The sequence below is a fragment of the Ranitomeya variabilis genome, chromosome 5 (assembly GCF_051348905.1).
Source record: "Ranitomeya variabilis isolate aRanVar5 chromosome 5, aRanVar5.hap1, whole genome shotgun sequence".
Classification (NCBI taxonomy): Eukaryota; Metazoa; Chordata; class Amphibia; order Anura; family Dendrobatidae; genus Ranitomeya; species Ranitomeya variabilis.
This window is the reverse complement of record NC_135236.1, coordinates 248,034,351-248,053,205: the sequence shown is the minus strand read 5'-3', so window position 1 is coordinate 248,053,205 and position 18,855 is coordinate 248,034,351. Positions and strand designations below refer to the sequence as shown.

Sequence of the window (18,855 nt, the reverse complement as noted above, 5' to 3'; positions counted from 1 at the left end):
ATTCATTCTACATAGTCTACGAGGGATCCCGCCAGTCCCCTCAATTGGCACCTCCGTTAGTGAAATGCCTCAGTGTGCATGCCAATATCTATTTTTCATGATATTCATAAGGGCAGACAGACTATATATAGTCTGCTGAGGAGAGTGATGCCTGTATGCCTCATATCAGATGGCTTGTTGTGGATAAATCCTCTTTTATCTCTTTATATAAATGATCACTTACAGTCTCTATGGTGGATGGTTCCTGGAGATAAAGCTGCCTCCAAAGATTATTTTACCATGAAGGGGGCCTTAGCAGTGTGATGGGCGCGCTCTACTCTCCTGATCTCACTGCAGAGCTGTGTGTGATTATAAGGCCAGGGCCACCCCAGCGTATGTTCTCTTTTGTGATTTTGATCCGATTCTCTCACATGAGAGAATCATAGCACGGGTGCAGAGCAGACTGAGAAAGTAATGTCTCCATCTACCAGTGTCAGCAGTAAACTGTCTGCACTGGGAAGACATGAGTGCAGGCTGATGTTTCACACGCGCCCATAGACTTGTATGGGTGAGTGCGTGCCATCTGATTCTTGGATGCACTTGCAGCATGGTGCAATTTTTTTTTTTTTTTTTTTTTTTTTTTTTACCTCAAATGTGCTTCTGTGGGTGTATGTAGATAAATACAGTGAATTGCTAAGGTATTCACCCCCTTGGCATTTTTTTTTGCATGTTTTTGCTTCCTCACAACCTTAAAAGCTTTGTTTTGAGGGTTTGCATCAGTTCATGTAAAGAACGTGCCTACAACTGTGAACATTTGTTTTTCTTTTTATTGTGAAACCAATAGGACAAAGTAACTAAAAACTTCAATGCGCATAACTATTCATCCCCCTCCCCTAAAGTCAGTACTTTGTAGAGCCACTTTTTGCGGCAATTACAGCAGGAAGTCGCTTTGGATAGGTCTCTGAGTTTTCCACATCTGCTCACCTGGATTTTTGTCCATTCCTCAAGGAAAAACTACTCCAGATCCTTCCAAGTTAGGCTAGCTTCACATTGCGTTAAGTACATACCGTTTAACGGATCCGTTAAACGCATGTGCCGAAATGAGCCAAATTTGTTGAAAATTTCGCTTCACGTTAACGCTTGTGTTAACGCACGTGACTGCGTTTGTCATTCTGATGTCCGTTCGGGAAGCATCCGTTTGCCTTCAGGCACTGAATAAAGTTATTTTATTTTTTTCCCTTTTGTCAGCATCGGGTGTGGGTGCATACACATTCTCCATTTTGAAAGCATTGAGTGAACTTCTGCTAGCAAGATGTTTGTTTCTGAGCTCGTTAGATTTCGCTTGATGCAGTTGCGACTTCGGCAGAGAAAGCGTATTTCCCAAAGGAGATATTGGATCCATGAAGTGAATTTATTATGGAATACATATGGTGCCTTTCACACCCTGTATGTTCAGCTTTGGGATCATCCATTTAAATTTCAACTATATCTTCAGATGTCCATTGAGACCTTTGATATTCTGCTCTCGCATGTGAAGGATGAGAAGGACCACATGGACCACCCTCATTAACGCAATTCAAACGTATGGTTTATTTGGAAATTTTGCATGATTTGCGTCTGGCTGCGTTTGCAATAGCCTTCAATGGCAGAATTGACGCTTCCGTTACTCTTACGTTAGCTTGACCGGACCTGAAAACGCTGCAAGCCACGTTCGAAGGTCCGTCATAAAAAACGGAATGTGGCAAACGCATACCAATTTTGACATGCGTCACGATGCGTCATACAATGCAAGTCTATGGGTGCGTTACAATGTCCGTTACATTGCATTTTCACTACTTAAAAACGTGTCCGTTAGACGGACTCCCCTAGCGCAATGTGAACCTAGCCTTAGATGGTTTCCTCCGGTGGTGAGCCATCTTCAAGTCTGACCACAGATTCTCAATTAGATTAAAGTCTGGGCATTGACTAGGCCACTCCAAAACATTAACACCTTTTCCCTTAAACCAGACGAATGTTGATTTAGCAGTATGCTTTGGGTCATTGTCTTGTTGAACGGTGAACCCCCATCCCAGTCTCAAATCACTGACAGACTGAAAGAGGTTTAGCTCAAGAATATCCCTGTATTTCGCACTATTCATTTTCCCTGTCCCTGATGCCAAAAAACATCCTCACACCATGATGCTGCCACCACCATGTTTCACTGTGGGTAGTGTTCCTGTGGTGATCAGCTGTGTTGTTTTGGCGCCAGACATAGCGTGTCACATGGTTATCGCGACAGAGAGGAGCAAGATGCCCGCAGCGCCTGATAGCTCCTACTCCTGCACTGAATAGAAGCACTTCACCTTCTTTATAAACAGTGTAAATTACTTTTGACAGTACAGGGGTTAATCTGCCATGTTGAGAGCTCTGAGAGCTAGGACTCTCAGCTGAGCACGGTAAGCCACTACTATCCCTTACATAATCTGGTTTGTGACTGACACACATTGTCAGGGCTAGCTTATGCTGCATGGTTGGGAGGATAATAGTTGGTGGTTGAGTTAGCATATGGTGGGTTTATCTATAACTTTTGCTTGGTTTACTGTGTGTGATAATAACCTTTCTTCTCCTACTTTGGTTTTACCGCATCCTCCACTCTCCTGGTATTTTCTATTTCCCCTGTTCATGTTGCCTTGTTCGGCTAGTTGGTGTACTAAGGTGCACTTCTTCTCCCCTTTTTCCCGGGTGGAGGAAGGGTACACATCGAGGGCAGATTCAGGAGATAAGGCAAGGTACGTTACCCTAGTATCTTCACCTTCAGAAGTAACCAAGGGACCAGGGCGAGCTCTCTTGGCAGCGTTGCTGTGGTATCCTGTTCTTTCCATTGGATGATAATGGATTTGATGGTGTGCTTGTACTTCTCAATGTGCAAATTGCCTCTTCGGAGAAAAAGAGGACTTGAACTCTATAGCGCCACCTGTTGGAAGTAGCAATCCTACAAGTCTCAATCAACCCTTTAACGAGTCTTGCAATATGACTTGGGATAAATATCCAAATCAGTATCTTAATTCACAGACACGATCGTACCTTGACAAGCTAGAGCTGGTATGTCGCTCTCCACAAGGAGAAACCTTACCCCTTAGACCTCAGTCCAGAGCATCTCACCTAGCCAAATCAGTTCTCATGCTTCGCAATGACGAGGGCCAACAGCCCGGAACACCGTGTCTGAAATTTGAGATACTGATTTGGCTTTTATCCTAAGTCATATTGCACGACTCGTTAAAGGGTTGATTGTGACTTGTAGGATCGCTTCTTCCAATAGGTGGCGCTATAGAGTTAAGTTCTCTTTTCTTCAGTAGAGGCAATTTGCATATTTAAATTCCCAGAGGACAACAACAACTTTGTCCCTGACTTATTCAGAGATCTCCTTGGTCTTCATGGTGTTTGGTTAGTGGTGCCTCTTGCTTAATGATGTTACAGCCTTGGTGGCCTCTCAGAAAATGTGTATAGATAGATAGATAGAGACAGACCATGGGACACTTAGATTGCACACAGGTGGACTTCCTTTCAATAAGCATGTGACTTATAATCCGCAAAATACAATGCCTTAATAAGACGCACCCCAAATTTTGGAGAGGTAAGCAGGAAAATTATTTTTATAACAAAAAGGTGCGTCTTATAGTCAGCTTTTACGGTAGCTTATCAGGAGTGTGGGGGGTGGCTCCAGTGGAGCAGTAGGCGTACACTCCTAGAAATGGTGCCCGTTTGTTCTGCCGGCACCATTACAGTTTATGGCCCCAATGGCACATACGTCCAAACCTCGTTTTGCTGGGGGTTCAGACGTAGGCCCGACTGGGCCACTGATCAGGTGCTTAATCGCAATGTGAAAACACCTGAACACACTGTCTAGGTGTATCATTTCCAGAGAAGGAAATGATTGTGCATACAGAAAGATGTAGCAACCATAGGAAACACTAACTGTCTTTCAGCACTTAATAAAAAAAAAAGTACTCATTACTCTTTTTTTGTAGTATTATTTATTATGCACATGGTTTGAGTATAGCACTTGGTATAATACAGGTGCGTCTCACAAAATTAGAATACCAACAAAAAGTTAATTTATTTAAGTTCTTCAATACAAAAAGTGAAACTCGTATATTAGATAGAGCCATTACATACAGAGTGATCTATTTCACGTGTTTATTTCTGTTAATGTTGATGCTTATGACTTACAGCCAATGAAAACCCAAAAGACATTTATCTCAGTAAATTAGAATACTTTATAACACCAGCTTGAAAAATGATTTTAAAATCCGAAATGTTGGCTTACTGAAATATATGGTCAGTAAATGCACTCAATACTTGGTCAGGGCTCCTACTGCATCAATGCGGCTTGGCATGGAGGCGATCAGCCTGTGGTACTGCTGAGGTGTTATGGAAGCCCAGGTTGCTTTGGTAGCAGCCTTCAGCTCATCTGCATTGTTGGGTCTGGTGTCTCTCATCTTCCTCTTGACAATACCCCATAGATTCTCTATGGGGTTAAGGTCAGGCGAGTTTGCTGGCCTATCAAGCACAGTGATACTGTTGTTTTTAAACCAGGTATTGATACTTCTGGCAGTGTGGACAGGTGCCAAGTCCTGTTGGAGACTTAAATTTCCATCTCCAAAAAGCTTGCTGGCAGAGGGAAGCATGAAATGCTCCAAAATTTCCTGGTAAATGGCTGCGCTGACTTTGGTCTTGATAAAACATAGTGGACCTACAGCAGCAGATGACATGGCTCACCAAACCGTCACCGATTGTTGAAACTTCACACTAGACCTCAAGCAGCTTGGATTGTGTGCCTCTCCACTCTTCCTCCAGACCCTAGGACCTTGATTTCCAAGTGAAATGTAAAATTTACTTTCATCTGAAAACACCTTTGACCACTGAGCAACAGTCCAGTTCTTTTTCTCCTTGGCCCAGGTAAGAAGCTTCTGGCGTTGTCTATTGGTCATGAGTGGCTTGACACAAGGAATGTCCTGGATACGTCTGTGTGTGGTGGCTCTTGAAGCTATGACTCCAGCTGTAGTCCACTCCAATTCTCCATATTTTTGAATGGCCTTTTTTTTAGCAATCCTTTCAAGGCTTTGGTTATCCCGGTTGCTTTTGCACCTTTTTCTACCACACTTATTTTCCTTCCACTCAACTTTCCATTAATATATGCTTGGTTACAGCACTCTGTGAACAGCCAGCGTCTTTAGCAATGACCTTTTGTGGCTTACCCTCCTTGTGGAGTGTGTGAATGACTGCCTTCCTTACATCTGTCAGGTCAGCAGTCTTCCCCATGATTGTGGAACCTACTGAAACAGAGTAAGGGACCTCTTTAAACGCTTAGGAAGCCATTGCAGGTGTTTTTTTTTTTTAAATTTACTGAGATGATGACTTATGGGTAGGGATGAGCGAAACGGATCGTTCATTTTCAAAAGTCGCCGACTTTTGGCAAAGTCGGGTTTCGTGAAACCCGACCCGACTCCAGCGTGGGATCGGCCACGTGGTCGGCGATCTTGGCGCCAAAGTCGCGTTTTGTATGACTCCTTCCCCGCCATTTTTTCAGCCAATTAAGGAGTGTGGGCAGCGTGATGACATAGGTTCCGGCCTGGTTTCTGCGGCGTCATAGAGCCATATTACCGTTTGGGCTGCAGTGATTTCCGCAGTTAAACACAACATATGCTTTGCACGGAGGGGAGAGAGAGAGAGAGACACCCACCCACATTGACTTGCATTGGGTTTCGTGTTCCGGACTTCCGGACTGTGTAACCCGACTTTACAGTAGAATCGGCCAATTTCACGCGATCCGACTTTCGAGAAGGTCGGGTTTCACAAAACCCAACTCGATCCTAAAAAAGCAAAAGTCGCTCAACCCTACTTATGGGTTTTCATTGGCTGTAAGCCATAATCATCAACATTAAAAGAAATAAACACTCGAAATAGTCATTACAAGCAGAGTGATCTGTCTAATACAAGTTTCACTTTTTGTATTGAAGAACTGAAATAAATTAACTTTTTGATGATATTCTAATTTTGTGAGAAGCACCTGTATATTACCGCAGATGTAGTACCGTAAATATATTTTCTTACTTTCAGACTTTTGCCACATATGAACTATTCCACCTTGCTTAATTCCATTCCACCAATGCCAGTTATGACTTTCCAGACTTGAAAATGAAAACTTAGTTTCTCAACAAAAATGTTCATCCCCAAATTCTTCATTCAAGGGTGTGTGGTAAGAAACTACTGCTTGGAGACACGGCGGGGCTTGGAAAGGTAGAAACACTAGCTGGCTTTTGGAGTGCAATTTGGCTGGAATAGGAGCCACTTTCAGAGCTACCAGGAGAGCAAAAAAAAAAGGAAACTGTGATTGTTTTGAGGGGTATAGTTTCTGAAATCTTTATCTGGGGCTGTGATGAGCATTTTGAATCTACAGGTACTTCACATAATGTTATAATGCTAAGTCATGGAAATTAAAAATAGTTTTTTTTTGTTTGTTTTTTTTTCAACTAAAATAGTTTTTTCCCAAAATTCTTATTTTCACACGGTAACGGGAGAAAATGGATCCCACAATTTGTAAATGTGGCAATACCTAATATCTAATATGTGGTCGGGAACTACTGTTTAGGCACACATTTTATTTTACTCCCTTATATTGCGCCATTAATTCCAGTGTTTTACAGACATTATTGCCACTGTCCCCATTGGGGTTCAAAATCTAGATTCCCTATAAGTATGTCTTTAAAGTGTGGAAGGAAACCTATGTAGCGGGAGGAATCTCACGCAACCATGGGGAGAACATACAAACTCCTCGCAGATGTTGACCTTGGTGGAGCATGCCTCAGAAGGGAAGAATCTTTCTGGATTTTAAAGCACAAAATTTGGCAGGAACAGGAAACTCCCAAAGTGACCTCATTTTTGGAAATTACATTCTTCAGAATTCATCTAGGAATGTAATGAGCATTTTTATCCCACAATGTCTACCATTTGGCTGTGTGAAAATGAAAACTTACATTTGTAACAATATATTGATTTTAGTTCAAAATGTTTTAGGGTATGTTCCCACGGTCCGGAATCGGCAGCGCTTTGAATGCAGCACATGTTCGCTTCGTCCAAAGCGCTGCTGGCTTTTGAGCGCAGGTGATTCCGCATTTGTTCATTGACCCTTGCAGAATCACCCTGTCCAATACATTGTACGGGTGAGATTTATCTTGCGGAGACTCTCATCTCCGCAAGATAACTTGACATGCTGCGGTCTGGAAATATGTGCCACATGTCTGACTCCACGGGTGATCGGTGAGCGTTGGTGCACGCATAGTGGGCATGAGATTTCGTGAAATCCCATCCGCGATGCTGTAACATCTGGACGCTGCGGATGTACGCAGCGTCCATTCAGCAACGTGTACGGATCGTGGGAATGTACCCTCATATTTCCAATGTGTAGATGAGGGGGCATGCTGAAATCGGAGATAACTGATTCATAAAGAGGTACCATGCGTCGCGCCACAAATCTTGTGCCACTTAGGGACTGGAGTAACATTTTTGGCATAAGATACACACAACTCATCATGAATTAGACATGCTGTTCTGAAACTCCCAAAAAGGCACCAATAACTCTGCGTATGATTTGCTGGAAATCAGGCATAATCACTTTGATGAATCGAGGCCTTAGTGTGACCTATGGTTGCTAAACGTCTCCATATGCAGAATCCTTTCCTTCTCTGGAAGTCGGACCTCTGAGTCGGTGTTTATTTCTATCTGATTACAAGGCTAAACTGAAATTGTGCTTCCTCGAGTTGCTGAAAAAATCACAACAATGTGAGTGCGAATGTATTTTTGCCTTTAGTTTTCAAAGGTAAGTTGAATATGTTGGCTATAGGAAATGGAACCATTAATCTATTATTCTTTCCACGTGCTGCTCTGTATATGCCTGTTATCATTTTCAGATCATAGGTGGTCATCCCATGCTGCTTTAGGACATTTTTTTTTTTTTGGGGGGGGGGAGGATTTAATGGAGAATAAAAGATTAAAATCAGAAATTCACTATTGCTTCATAAGATTTGATATTTATATAGCTGCAGTGGATGCGAGCAAAAGATGCCGGTGAAGTGAAAGCTAACAAACATCCACTCCTCGTCTAACCATAGTAGTGTAACCAAATTCCAGTTCTCCCAGAAGGGTGCGCTTACTGACCTTGTTTTTTCTGTTCGCATAGGCTTTTTGTAACCTACAAAGAAAGGATCAAGCTACAGACCAACAGTCACCGCCATGTCTGGTGAGATACTAAATATGGCTGTACATTACTACCATTTGGAGGCCTTGGGTCTTCTTTGTGTTGTACTATTTTTCTGTTCTTGGAGTATATCCAGTATTTCAGTATAATCAATGGATATTTTCATTCTAGTTGTCAGGCTATGTGCACGCGATGCGGATTTTGCTGCGGATCCACAGCGTTTCTGCAGCTGCGGGTCCGCAGCAGTTTCCTATGAGTTTACATTACAATGTAAACCTATGGAAAACAGAAAACGCTGTGCCCATGCTGCGGAAAAAAAAACGCTCGGAAACGCAGCGGTTTACATTCCGCAGCATGTCACTTCTTTCTGCGGATTCCGCAGCGGTTTTACACCTGCTCCAATAGAAAACCACAGGTGTAAAACCGCAGTGAAATCCGCACAAAAACCGCGGTAAATCCGCAATAAATCTGCAGCAAAAACGCAGCGTTTTTGCCCTGCAGGTTTATAAAATCCTCTGCTGAAAAATCCACAGAGGCCCATTCTACGTGTGCACATGGCCTCATAGTTACTGCAATGGTCATATATCTATTTAAATATTAATATCTATGTAATATTGTTTTGATGGCACCCATTATTCATGCTGAAATTAACTAAAAATAAAAGAAACCTGGTTACAATGCAAACATATGTCAATGTCTATGGCACCTAGTAAAACACACTGATTCCACTGATTGCTGCAGTCAGATATCTGAGGGCTCGTTCACACAACCGGTTTTCCTATCTGCATGTTGTCCACACTAACCGAATCTGTGTAAGAAAATCGCAGCATGCACCGTCAATCGAATGAGACACAGTAGAAAATCGGAGCCACATTCTCGCATCCAATTTTTACAGTTACATTGCAATTCTGTAGTATTGGAAACTGATCTTGTGAATGATTAATAGCTGCTGTTTAAAAAAAAAAAAAAAAAAAAAAAAAAAAAAAATTGCACACAGATAACTGAGAAAAAAAATCGTTCTTGTTTTCTGGATGAAACTGAGGCCCCTTTCACACATCAGTTTTTTGCCGTTAGTCACAATCCGTTGGCTCGACGGATCCGTTGCAGATTGTGAAAAACTGATGCGACGGATTCGTTTTTTGGACGGATCCGACTAGCGGATCTGGCTAAGTGGATCGGAGCATGCTCATTTAAAAAAACCGAATCCGTTGCCGGACTCTGTCATTTGACGGATTTTTTCTCTGTCCATTTTTTCGACGTACACAAAAATAGTTACTTTGTCCGTTGTCTCTGGCTGCCGGGCAAACAATTTTTGACGAATCCAACGAACGACTGATGAATTGTGAGGCCCTCCGTCGCAATCTGCCGCTAATACAAGGCTATGAGAAAAAACGGATCAGGCAGCATCAGATGCCGGATTCGTTATTTTCAAAATTCGATGGATTGTGACGGCAAAAAAAACTGATCTGTGAAAGGGGCCTGAACAAATTTTTTTTTTTTTTTTTTTATATGCTCATGTTGACATACCCTAAAAAGTGCAAAATACAAAGTCTGTATTGCAAGATGTTAATGTACACAGATACAGTCAAAATTTGGGGCTTTTAGCACAATGTACAAACTTTTTTCTGCTAAACCAAACAACAATTTTTTAAAATGGCTCAGCACAACTAATAAAGCAGGTGATTTCTTCAATTTCAGCACAAAATGTCAATTTGACGGTACACACAACTTTTAAGGTGGATTTTCTCCATAAACCTCAAAAAAAAAACCCTCTAAAGATAGATGAGCAAGAATGATAGTATGCAATGCAATGGAAAAATGACTTGCTGTGAATATGTTCAGTATTGAGCTTCTTTTAACCACTACAGGTTTCTAAAGCCACAAAATGGTTAAAACCGCTGGCTCATTTTCTCTTGGCAGCTGTATTTTCAGTATGGTTATTACTGCCCTACAGGTTAATCCTATCTTTGCTGGTTAATAGTGTTTGGGGACATAACAGGCTCCCTTTGCCCTAATTGGAGATATGGGGTAAATTTGACTGCAAGTCCTTCCGAGCTTGATGGGCACCAGGGAATCCAGCAGGTTGGGGTGTTGTGTAAGGGGCTCCTGTCAGTCACAGACCACTGACATGGCAGTTGGACTGAGAAGATCCCTAAAAAAAATTATATATATATATATATATATATATATATATATATATATATATATATATATATATATATATATATATATATATATATATATATATATATATATATATATATATATATATATATATATATATATAATTTTTTTTTTTTTACATAACACTAATACAGATGCCTACATCTATGCTATGACCTGGAATTCTGTGTCCGTATGTATCCAGGAGCACACACAGATCACTATTTTTATCTGTACCCCCTCTTTGTTTGATGTTCATGCAGATAAACAGAATAACTTCCCACCGCTGCCTCGGTTCATACCTCTAAAGCCCTGCTTCTATCAAGATTTTGAGACTGATATTCCTGACCAACATCGTACCACGACAAAGCGCCTCTATTATCTCTGGATGCGTAAGTATGCCACATTTGCAGAAGGTCATCACACCTATTAATCAGTTTTTACACGCTTCCAGTTAAACTTGGCAAAGGAAATGGGATCCATGACAGTGTAGATATGTTCCCGGTTGGATAATTATGTACAGGATTTCCTGTCAAACAATGTGATTTTTAGTAAATAACCGTATTACGTATTGGGGATCTGCTGGTCTAGGCCAAGAATGTTGTGGTAGATGGTGTTTCTGAAGTTTTCATCACTTCATTCCTTTTATTGTAGACATGCATGTGGGTGGCAGGAGATCACACTAAAGGGTCAGTAACCTTCAGTACAACCGCTCCTAACGTGGCCTGACAGTCGCCAGATTTACTGAGGCTTGTCCGGGCATGATGGGAGTTGTAATTTGACAACAACTGAAGTACTGAAGGTTGATTACTAGTGATGAGCGAATATACTCGTTACTCGAGATTTCCCGAGCATGCTTGGGTGACCTCCGAGTACTTTTTAGTGCTCGGAAATTTAGTTTTCATCGCCGCAGCTGAATGATTTACAGCTATTAGCCAGCATAAGTACATGTGGGGGTTGCCTGGTTGCTAGGGAATCCCCACATGTAATCAAGCAGGCTAGTAGCTGTAATTCAATATTGTGTTTAATCACTTAAGATTTCTTCAACAAAGTAAACCTGCAGCATGTTGGTGTTTTATTGGTAAATTACACTGTTCAACAAATTTTTGTGAATTCTTTGTAAATGCTTTTAAATGAGCTTACTTATATTTCTATGACCATCAGGAAACTTATTACCATATTGCTAAATCGGTAGCTTTAGTTTTTAAAATGGAACATGTGGGGCAAAGAAATTAACTAAATACACAATTTATGGTTACAAGGTGAAATTGGCAAAAAGCCTCCACACGTTTATTCGTAATTTTTTTGGCAAACTATCATTACATGGGCCAAAATACATAAGAAATAACTAACTCCATTTATTGCAATTTCAAGTTGGGTGCTTCCTCTTGGCCTGCCGTTTGTTGTGTAGCTCTGGAGCGTCTCTCTTGATTGTCCAGCAGTAGTAGTCTCTAACATTGCTGCCCTCCATTTCCCTTCATACCTTTTCTCAATGGCAGCAATGTCCTGATGGAATCTATCACCGTGTTCATCACTGACAGCTGCACAGTTCTCTGGGAAGAAGTTGAGGTGGGAATGGAAAAAGTGAATCTTCAGAGACTTGTTTTCCCCAAGCTTGAAGTAGCACATGAGCATCTCATCCACCAGCTCTTTGTAACGCTTGTTTCCCAAAAATCCTGAACAAACACTGTTCACCCCTTCATGACATTGGACGTATAGGTACGTTCAAGGTCCTGGCCTTTGATGTGAGCTCTGACGCTGAGCCGGTATCTTTCCCCACGCATAACTGTTGATGAGATCAGCAGTTATGTGCCTTTAACCCCTTTTCCCCCAAGGGTGGTTTGCACGTTAATGACCAGGCCAATTTTTACAATTCTGACCACTGTCCCTTTATGAGGTTATAACTCTGGAACGCTTCAACGGATCCTGGTGATTCTGACATTGTTTTCTCGTGGATCAAAAAAATTCCCAATAATTAACCACAAGGCACTTCAATAATACATACTCACAAAAAAGACCTACAATAACGTAGTCAAAATGAAGCGAACCAAATTATAAAAATAACCATATTTATTGAAAGCACATTTTGTATATAAAAAAGACAGACAAAAAACATAATCCAAGATATTCAACAGAAGGGACTCCGGACAGTATACTCAATTCAATACTAAAGATGGTGAATATATAGCTCCAACCAAAATATCATATGCTATAATACTCCCTAAACCATAATATGTGCATATGAGACATTCTCAGGGATAAATTTAGTACCCAGACTTAATGAACAGGGACCTGGAGCTTGAAAAGGAAGGGTGGAATCGCAGGCACCGAGCACAATACAGCGCTATACCCAAATTGGTAATTGACACTTGACACATACAAGGAATTGTTCCTATCCACACAAAGAGCCCGGATCACCATGGACCAATGTGCTGAAAACCAACTGTGTCCATAAAATAGCATAAATTCAAGGTTCCATTACCTGTCAACAGCGCTGTAGTAGAGTGCCGATGTCTGAGGGAACACCCAGGACTGCCTGCGGTTCCACCCTTCCCTTTCAAGCTCCAGGTCCCTGTTCATTAAGTCTTGAATTGGGTGTACTGTCCGGAGTCCCTTCTGTTGAATATCTTGGATTATGTTTTTTGTCTGTTTTTTGTATACAAAATGTGCTTTCAATAAATATGGTTATTTTTATAATTTGGTTCGCTTCATTTTGACTACGTTATTGTAGGTCTTTTTTGTGAGTATATATTGTTTTCTCGTGACATATTGTACTTCATGATAGTGGTAAAATTTCTTTGATATTACCTGCGTTTATTTGTGAAAAAAATGGAAATTTGGCGAAAATTTAGAAAATTTCGCAATTTTCCAACTTTGAATTTTTATGCCCTTAAATCACAGAGATATGTCACGCAAAATACTTAATAAGTAACATTTCCCACACGTCTACTTTACATCAGCACAATTTTGGAACCAAAATTTTTTTTTGTTAGGGAGTTATAAGGGTTAAAAGTTGACCAGAAATGTCTCATTTTTACAACACCATTTTTTTTTTTAGTCACCACATCTCATTTGAAGTCATTTTGAGGGGTCTATATGATAGAAAATACCCAAGTGTGACACCATTCTAAAAACTGCACCCCTCAAGGTGCTCAAACCCACATTCAAGAAGTTTATTAACCCTTCAGGTGTTTCACAGGAATTTTTAGAATGTTAAAATAAAATTGAACATTTAACTTTTTTTCACACACAATTTATTTCAGCTCCAATTTGTTTTATTTTACCAAGGGTAACAGGAGAAAATGGACCCCAAAAGTTGTTGTACAATTTGTCCTGAGTACGCTGATACCCCATATGTGGGGGTAAGCCCCTGATGTGCCTAAACATTGAAACCCCCCACAAGTGACACCATTTTGGAAAGTAGACCCCCTAAGGAACTTATCTAGATGTGTGGTGAGCACTTTGACCCACCAAGTGCTTCACAGAAGTTTATAATGCAGAGCCGTAAAAATAAAACATCATTTTTGTGAAAAAATATATTTTCGCCCCCAATTTTTTATTTTCCTAAGGGTAAGAGAAGAAATTAGACCACAAAAGTTGTTGTGCAATTTGTCCTGAGTACGACGATACCCCATATGTGGGGGTAAACCACTGTTTGGGCGCGTAGCAGAGCTCGGAAGGGAAGGAGCGCCATTTTACTTTTCAATGCAAAATTGACTGGAATTAAGATGGGACGCCATGTTGCGTTTGGAGAGCCCCTGATGTGCCTAAACATTAAAACCCCCCACAAGTGACACCATTTTGGAAAGTAGACCCCCTAAGGAACTTATCTAGATGTGTTTTGAGAGCTTTGAACCCCCAAGTGTTTCACTACAGTTTATAACGCAGAGCCGTGAAAATATACCGTATATATTTTTTTTCACAAAATGATTTAGCCCCCAGTTTTGTATTTTCCCAAGGGTAACAGAAGAAATTGGACCCCAAAAGTTGTTGTCCAATTTGTCCCAAGTACGCTGATACCCCATATGTTGGGGTAAACCCCTGTTTGGGCGCACGGGAGAGCTCGGAAGGGAAGGAGCACTGTTTTACTTTTTCAACGCAGAATTGGCTGGAATTGAGATCGGACGCCATGTCGCGTTTGGAGAGCCCCTGATGTGCCTGAACAGTGGAGACTCCCCAATATTCTACCTGAAACCCTAATCCAAACACACCCCTAACCCTAATCCTAACGGTAACCCTGACACACCCCTAACTCTAATCCCAACCCTAATCCCAACCGTAAATGTAATCCAAACCCTAACTTTAGCCCTAACCCTAGCCCTAGCCCTAACCCTAACCCTAGCCCTAACCCTAGCCCTAACCCTAGCCCTAACCCTAGCCCTAACCAGAAAATGGAAATAAATACATTTTTTTTATTTTATTATTTTTCCCTAAGGGGGTGATGAAGGGGAATTTGATTTACTTTTATAGCGTTTTTTATAGCGGATTTTTATGATTGGCAGCTGTCACACACTAAAAGACGCTTTTTATACCAAAAAAGTTTTTGCGTCTCCACATTTTGAGACCTATAGTTTTTCCATATTTTGGTCCACATAGTCATGTGAGGTCTTGTTTTTTTGCGGGACGAGTTGACGTTTTTATTGGTAACATTTTCGGACACGTGACAGTTTTTGATCGCTTTTCATTCCGATTTTTGTGAGGCAGAATTGCCAAAAACCAGCTAATCATGAATTTCTTTTGGGGGAGGCGTTTATACCGTTCCACATTTGGTAAAATTGATAAAGCAGTTTTATTCTTCGGGTCAGTACAATTACAGCGATTTCTCATTTATATCATTTTTTTATGTTTTGGCGCTTTTATACGATAAAAGCTATTTTATAGAAAAACTAATAATTTTGGCATCGCTTTATTCTGAGGACTATAACTTTTATTTTTTTGCTTATGATGCTATATGGCGGCTCGTTTATTGCAGGATAAGATGACGTTTTCAGCGGTATCATGGTTATTTATATCCGTCTTTTTGATCGCGTGTTATTCCACTTTTTGTTCGGCGGTATGATAAAGCGTTGTTTTTTTGCCTTGTTTTTTTGTTTTTTCTTATGGTGTTCACTGAAGGGGTTAACTAGTGGGACAGTTTTATAGGTTTTATTTAGATAAAGAAATGTATTTATGGGAATAATATATATATTTTTTTCATTTAGGAATTTTTTTATTTTTTATTTTATTTTTTTTTACACGTGGATTTTTTTTTTTTTACTTTGTCCCAGGGGGGGACATCGCAGATCGCTGATCTGACAGTTTGCACAGCACTCTGTCAGATCAGCGATCTGATTTACAGCGCTGCAGGCTTACCAGTGCCTGCTCTGGACCCGGAAGTAGTCCCTGCAGGACCCGGATGCAGCCCCGCGGCCATTTTGGATCTGAGGCCTGCAGGGATAGGAGGTAAGAGACGCTCGGAGCAACGCGATCACATCGCGTTGCTCCGGGGGTCTCAGGGAAGCCCGCAGGGAGCCCCCTCCCTGCGCGATGTTTCCTTATACCGCCGGAACACTGCGATCGTGTTTGATCGCGGTGTGCCGGGGGTTAAAGTGCCGGGGGTGGTCCGTGACCGCTCCTGGCACATAGTGCCGGATGTCAGCTGCGATAGTCAGCTGACACTCGGCCGCGCTCCCCCTGTGAGCGCGGCCGATCGCACTGGACGTACTATCCCGTCGGTGATCATACGGGCCCACCCCACCTCGACGGGATAGTACGTCCGATGTCAGAAAGGGGTTAACAGACAGATCCACCTGTGGCTGTTAACCAGGTAAATGCTGCTGTCAATAACGGACAGCGGCATATAACACTTGCCAGCCAGAAGCGCGTCACAAGTCTCGCATCGGTGCCCCTGTCATGTGATCGCAGGGCGCCGATGGGTTGTTATGACAGTCAGGAATCTTCTCATGGCCAGCGTTTATTGGATATTGAGATCTCTGCTACACAGTGCAGCAGCCCTACTATGTGTAGCACAGGCGAACGAACGGTCGCAGCCTAGTCTCCTAAGGGGAATATTGAAGCCAGTTAAAAAAAACAAAAAAAAACAAAAGTTTCAATTGCCCCACAAAAAATAAAACCATTAAAAAACAGTTAAGATACACATTTGGTATCACTGCTTTCCAAACTGTCCTATCTATCAAAATATAAAGGAAACTAATCTGATAAACTGTGTAACAAGAATAAAATTGAAACTCCAGAATTGTGGTTATTATTAACCACCACAAAGTTGCAATAACAGGCGATTAGAGATGAGCGAATTTGATCGGGTCAGGGCTTATTCTACAAGGTATAGCACATAGCGAATATGCTGCAGAGGGAACCGGCTTCCTGGATCGCTCCGGCTGATCAGCTGCAAGTGTCGCAGCTGTGTGCTAGTCACAGTACATGCATGGAGAGTCTGTGTGCTGTGACTGTCACACAGCCGCGACACTTGCAGCTGCGGAGCCGAACAGCTGATCCTGGAAGCGGGGTTCCCTCTGCAGCTTATTCAGTAAGCGCTATAACTTGTAGAATAAGAGGGAACCCAAACATATCGCTCAACTCTACAGGTGATCAAAACATCGTATCTGCCTCAAAATGGTATCAATAAAAACATCAGCTCAGGGGAAAAAAGAGTTTTCTTACAAATGTCAGACTTTTTTTTTTTTTTTTCACCACTTAAATAAAAAAGAACTTGTACATGTTTGGTGTCTGCATACTCGTACTAACCTGGGGAATCATATTTCCAGGTCAGTTGTAGCATTTAGTGAGCAATGTTCATACCAGAACCCAAAAAACAATTGTGGAATTGCCCTTTTTTTTTTTTTTTTTTTTTTTGTAATTTCACCCCACTTGTAATTTTTTTTTTCTTTCATGGTTTTTCAGTACGCTATATGGGAAAACCAATGGTGATGTTCAAAAGTACAACTAGTCCCATAAAAAAATCAATCTCTCATATACGTATATTGACCACAAAATAATAAAGTTGTGTCTCTGGGAAGAAAGGGAGCAAAAAACCAAACTGAGGATCGCAAGGTGGTATAGGGGTTAAACTGATCCACACTGCCTTTGTCACCGTTCTGTGCGTCATCGAACTGAATGTCCTTGTAAATCTCTCTAATTTGTGGGCCAACAAAAGACTCCCTGTCTCTATTTTACATGACTCAATTATAGTCAAATATGGTACTCGAAACCATCACTTTCTTGTTGCTTTTCACAAAGTTTTTCATTGGTCCTAGTTTCACGTCTAGTGAAGAGTAAAATTTTCTTTAAATCAACCAGTTAGTTCATCTTGTCCCAGGCTGAAGAGATTCTCTTCTTGGATATTGCCAACCTAATATGAAAAAAATTTATTCACTTCCATACATTTACTGCATTATTATTCTCTACGATCTACACTTCTAAAATAAATTGAGAATTGGCTCTATTTTTATTTTTCTTTATCATTTTTGTTTTTTAGCAGCATCAAATCTATACTAATTGGCTACTTTTTTTTGTTTTTTTAAATGTACAATTTTGTTGTTGAACAGTGTTATTTATCTAGCTGAATTCTGTGTATCTAACATGCCAGTTGGCTGTTGGGAGGAGCCGTTCAGCCACAACATCATCATTATCTAAAGCTGACCATAAGTGATCCTGGGTATGCTATGTAACCAGTGATAAATTTCTATTATTACAACTGTAACTTTTTTCCATCATGCCGATCAGCTCTGCCTCTCAATTAATGTCTTTTCTGTGGGTGGGAGAGAAAAATGGACGTTTGTCCGAGTCCTTTCCATGGTGTGTACTAGTGTGGTGGACCCTGAGTCCTTGGTGAGAGAAAGCAGGTTTGCTTTTACATTTTCAGTGTACATTACTGGGAAAGCAAGCCTGCGCTAATCCTCACACCCGGGGTAGTTAATTACCTTTGTGTTGTATGTAACTTTGGTAGTGTCGTGTTTATTGTGCAGGATCCTGCTGATAGACTAAAGGCCCCGTCTCACATAGCGAGATCGCTAGCGAGATCGCTGCTGAGTCACAAGTTTTGTGACGCAACAGCGACCTCAGTAGCGATCTCGCTATGTGTGACACGTTCCAGCGATCAGGCCCCTGCTGCGAGATCGCTGGTCATGTCAGAATGGCCTGGACCTTTTTTTGGTCGTTGAGGTCCCGCTGACATCGCTGAATCGGTGTGTGTGACACCGATCCAGCGATGTCTTCACTGGTAACCAGGGTAAACATCGGGTTACTAAGCGCAGGGCCGCACTTAGTAACCCGATGTTTACCCTGGTTACCAGCGTAAATGTAAAAAAAACCAAACAGTACATACTCACCATCTGTTGCCCGTCAGGTCCCTTGGCGTCTGCTTCCTGCTCTGACTGCCGCCGTAAAGTGAGAGCACAGCGGTGACGTCACCGCTGTGATCTGCTCTCACTTTCCGGCCGGCAGACAGTCAGAGCAGGAAGCGGACGGCAAGGGACCTG

General features: G+C 41.5%; 1 protein-coding gene across 1 annotated transcript in view; it reads left to right on the top strand.

Annotated features, from left to right (window-relative positions):
• Positions 1–18,855, top strand: part of SCAMP5 (secretory carrier membrane protein 5) — a 65,312-nt gene that overhangs the window by 29,391 nt on the left and 17,066 nt on the right. Inside the window, exons 2-3 of the mRNA XM_077263986.1 lie at positions 8,198–8,257; positions 10,642–10,770. Of these exons, the coding sequence (XP_077120101.1) occupies positions 8,251–8,257; positions 10,642–10,770 (136 nt within the window). The 5' untranslated portion in view covers positions 8,198–8,250. The remainder of the gene's footprint in view (positions 1–8,197; positions 8,258–10,641; positions 10,771–18,855) is intronic.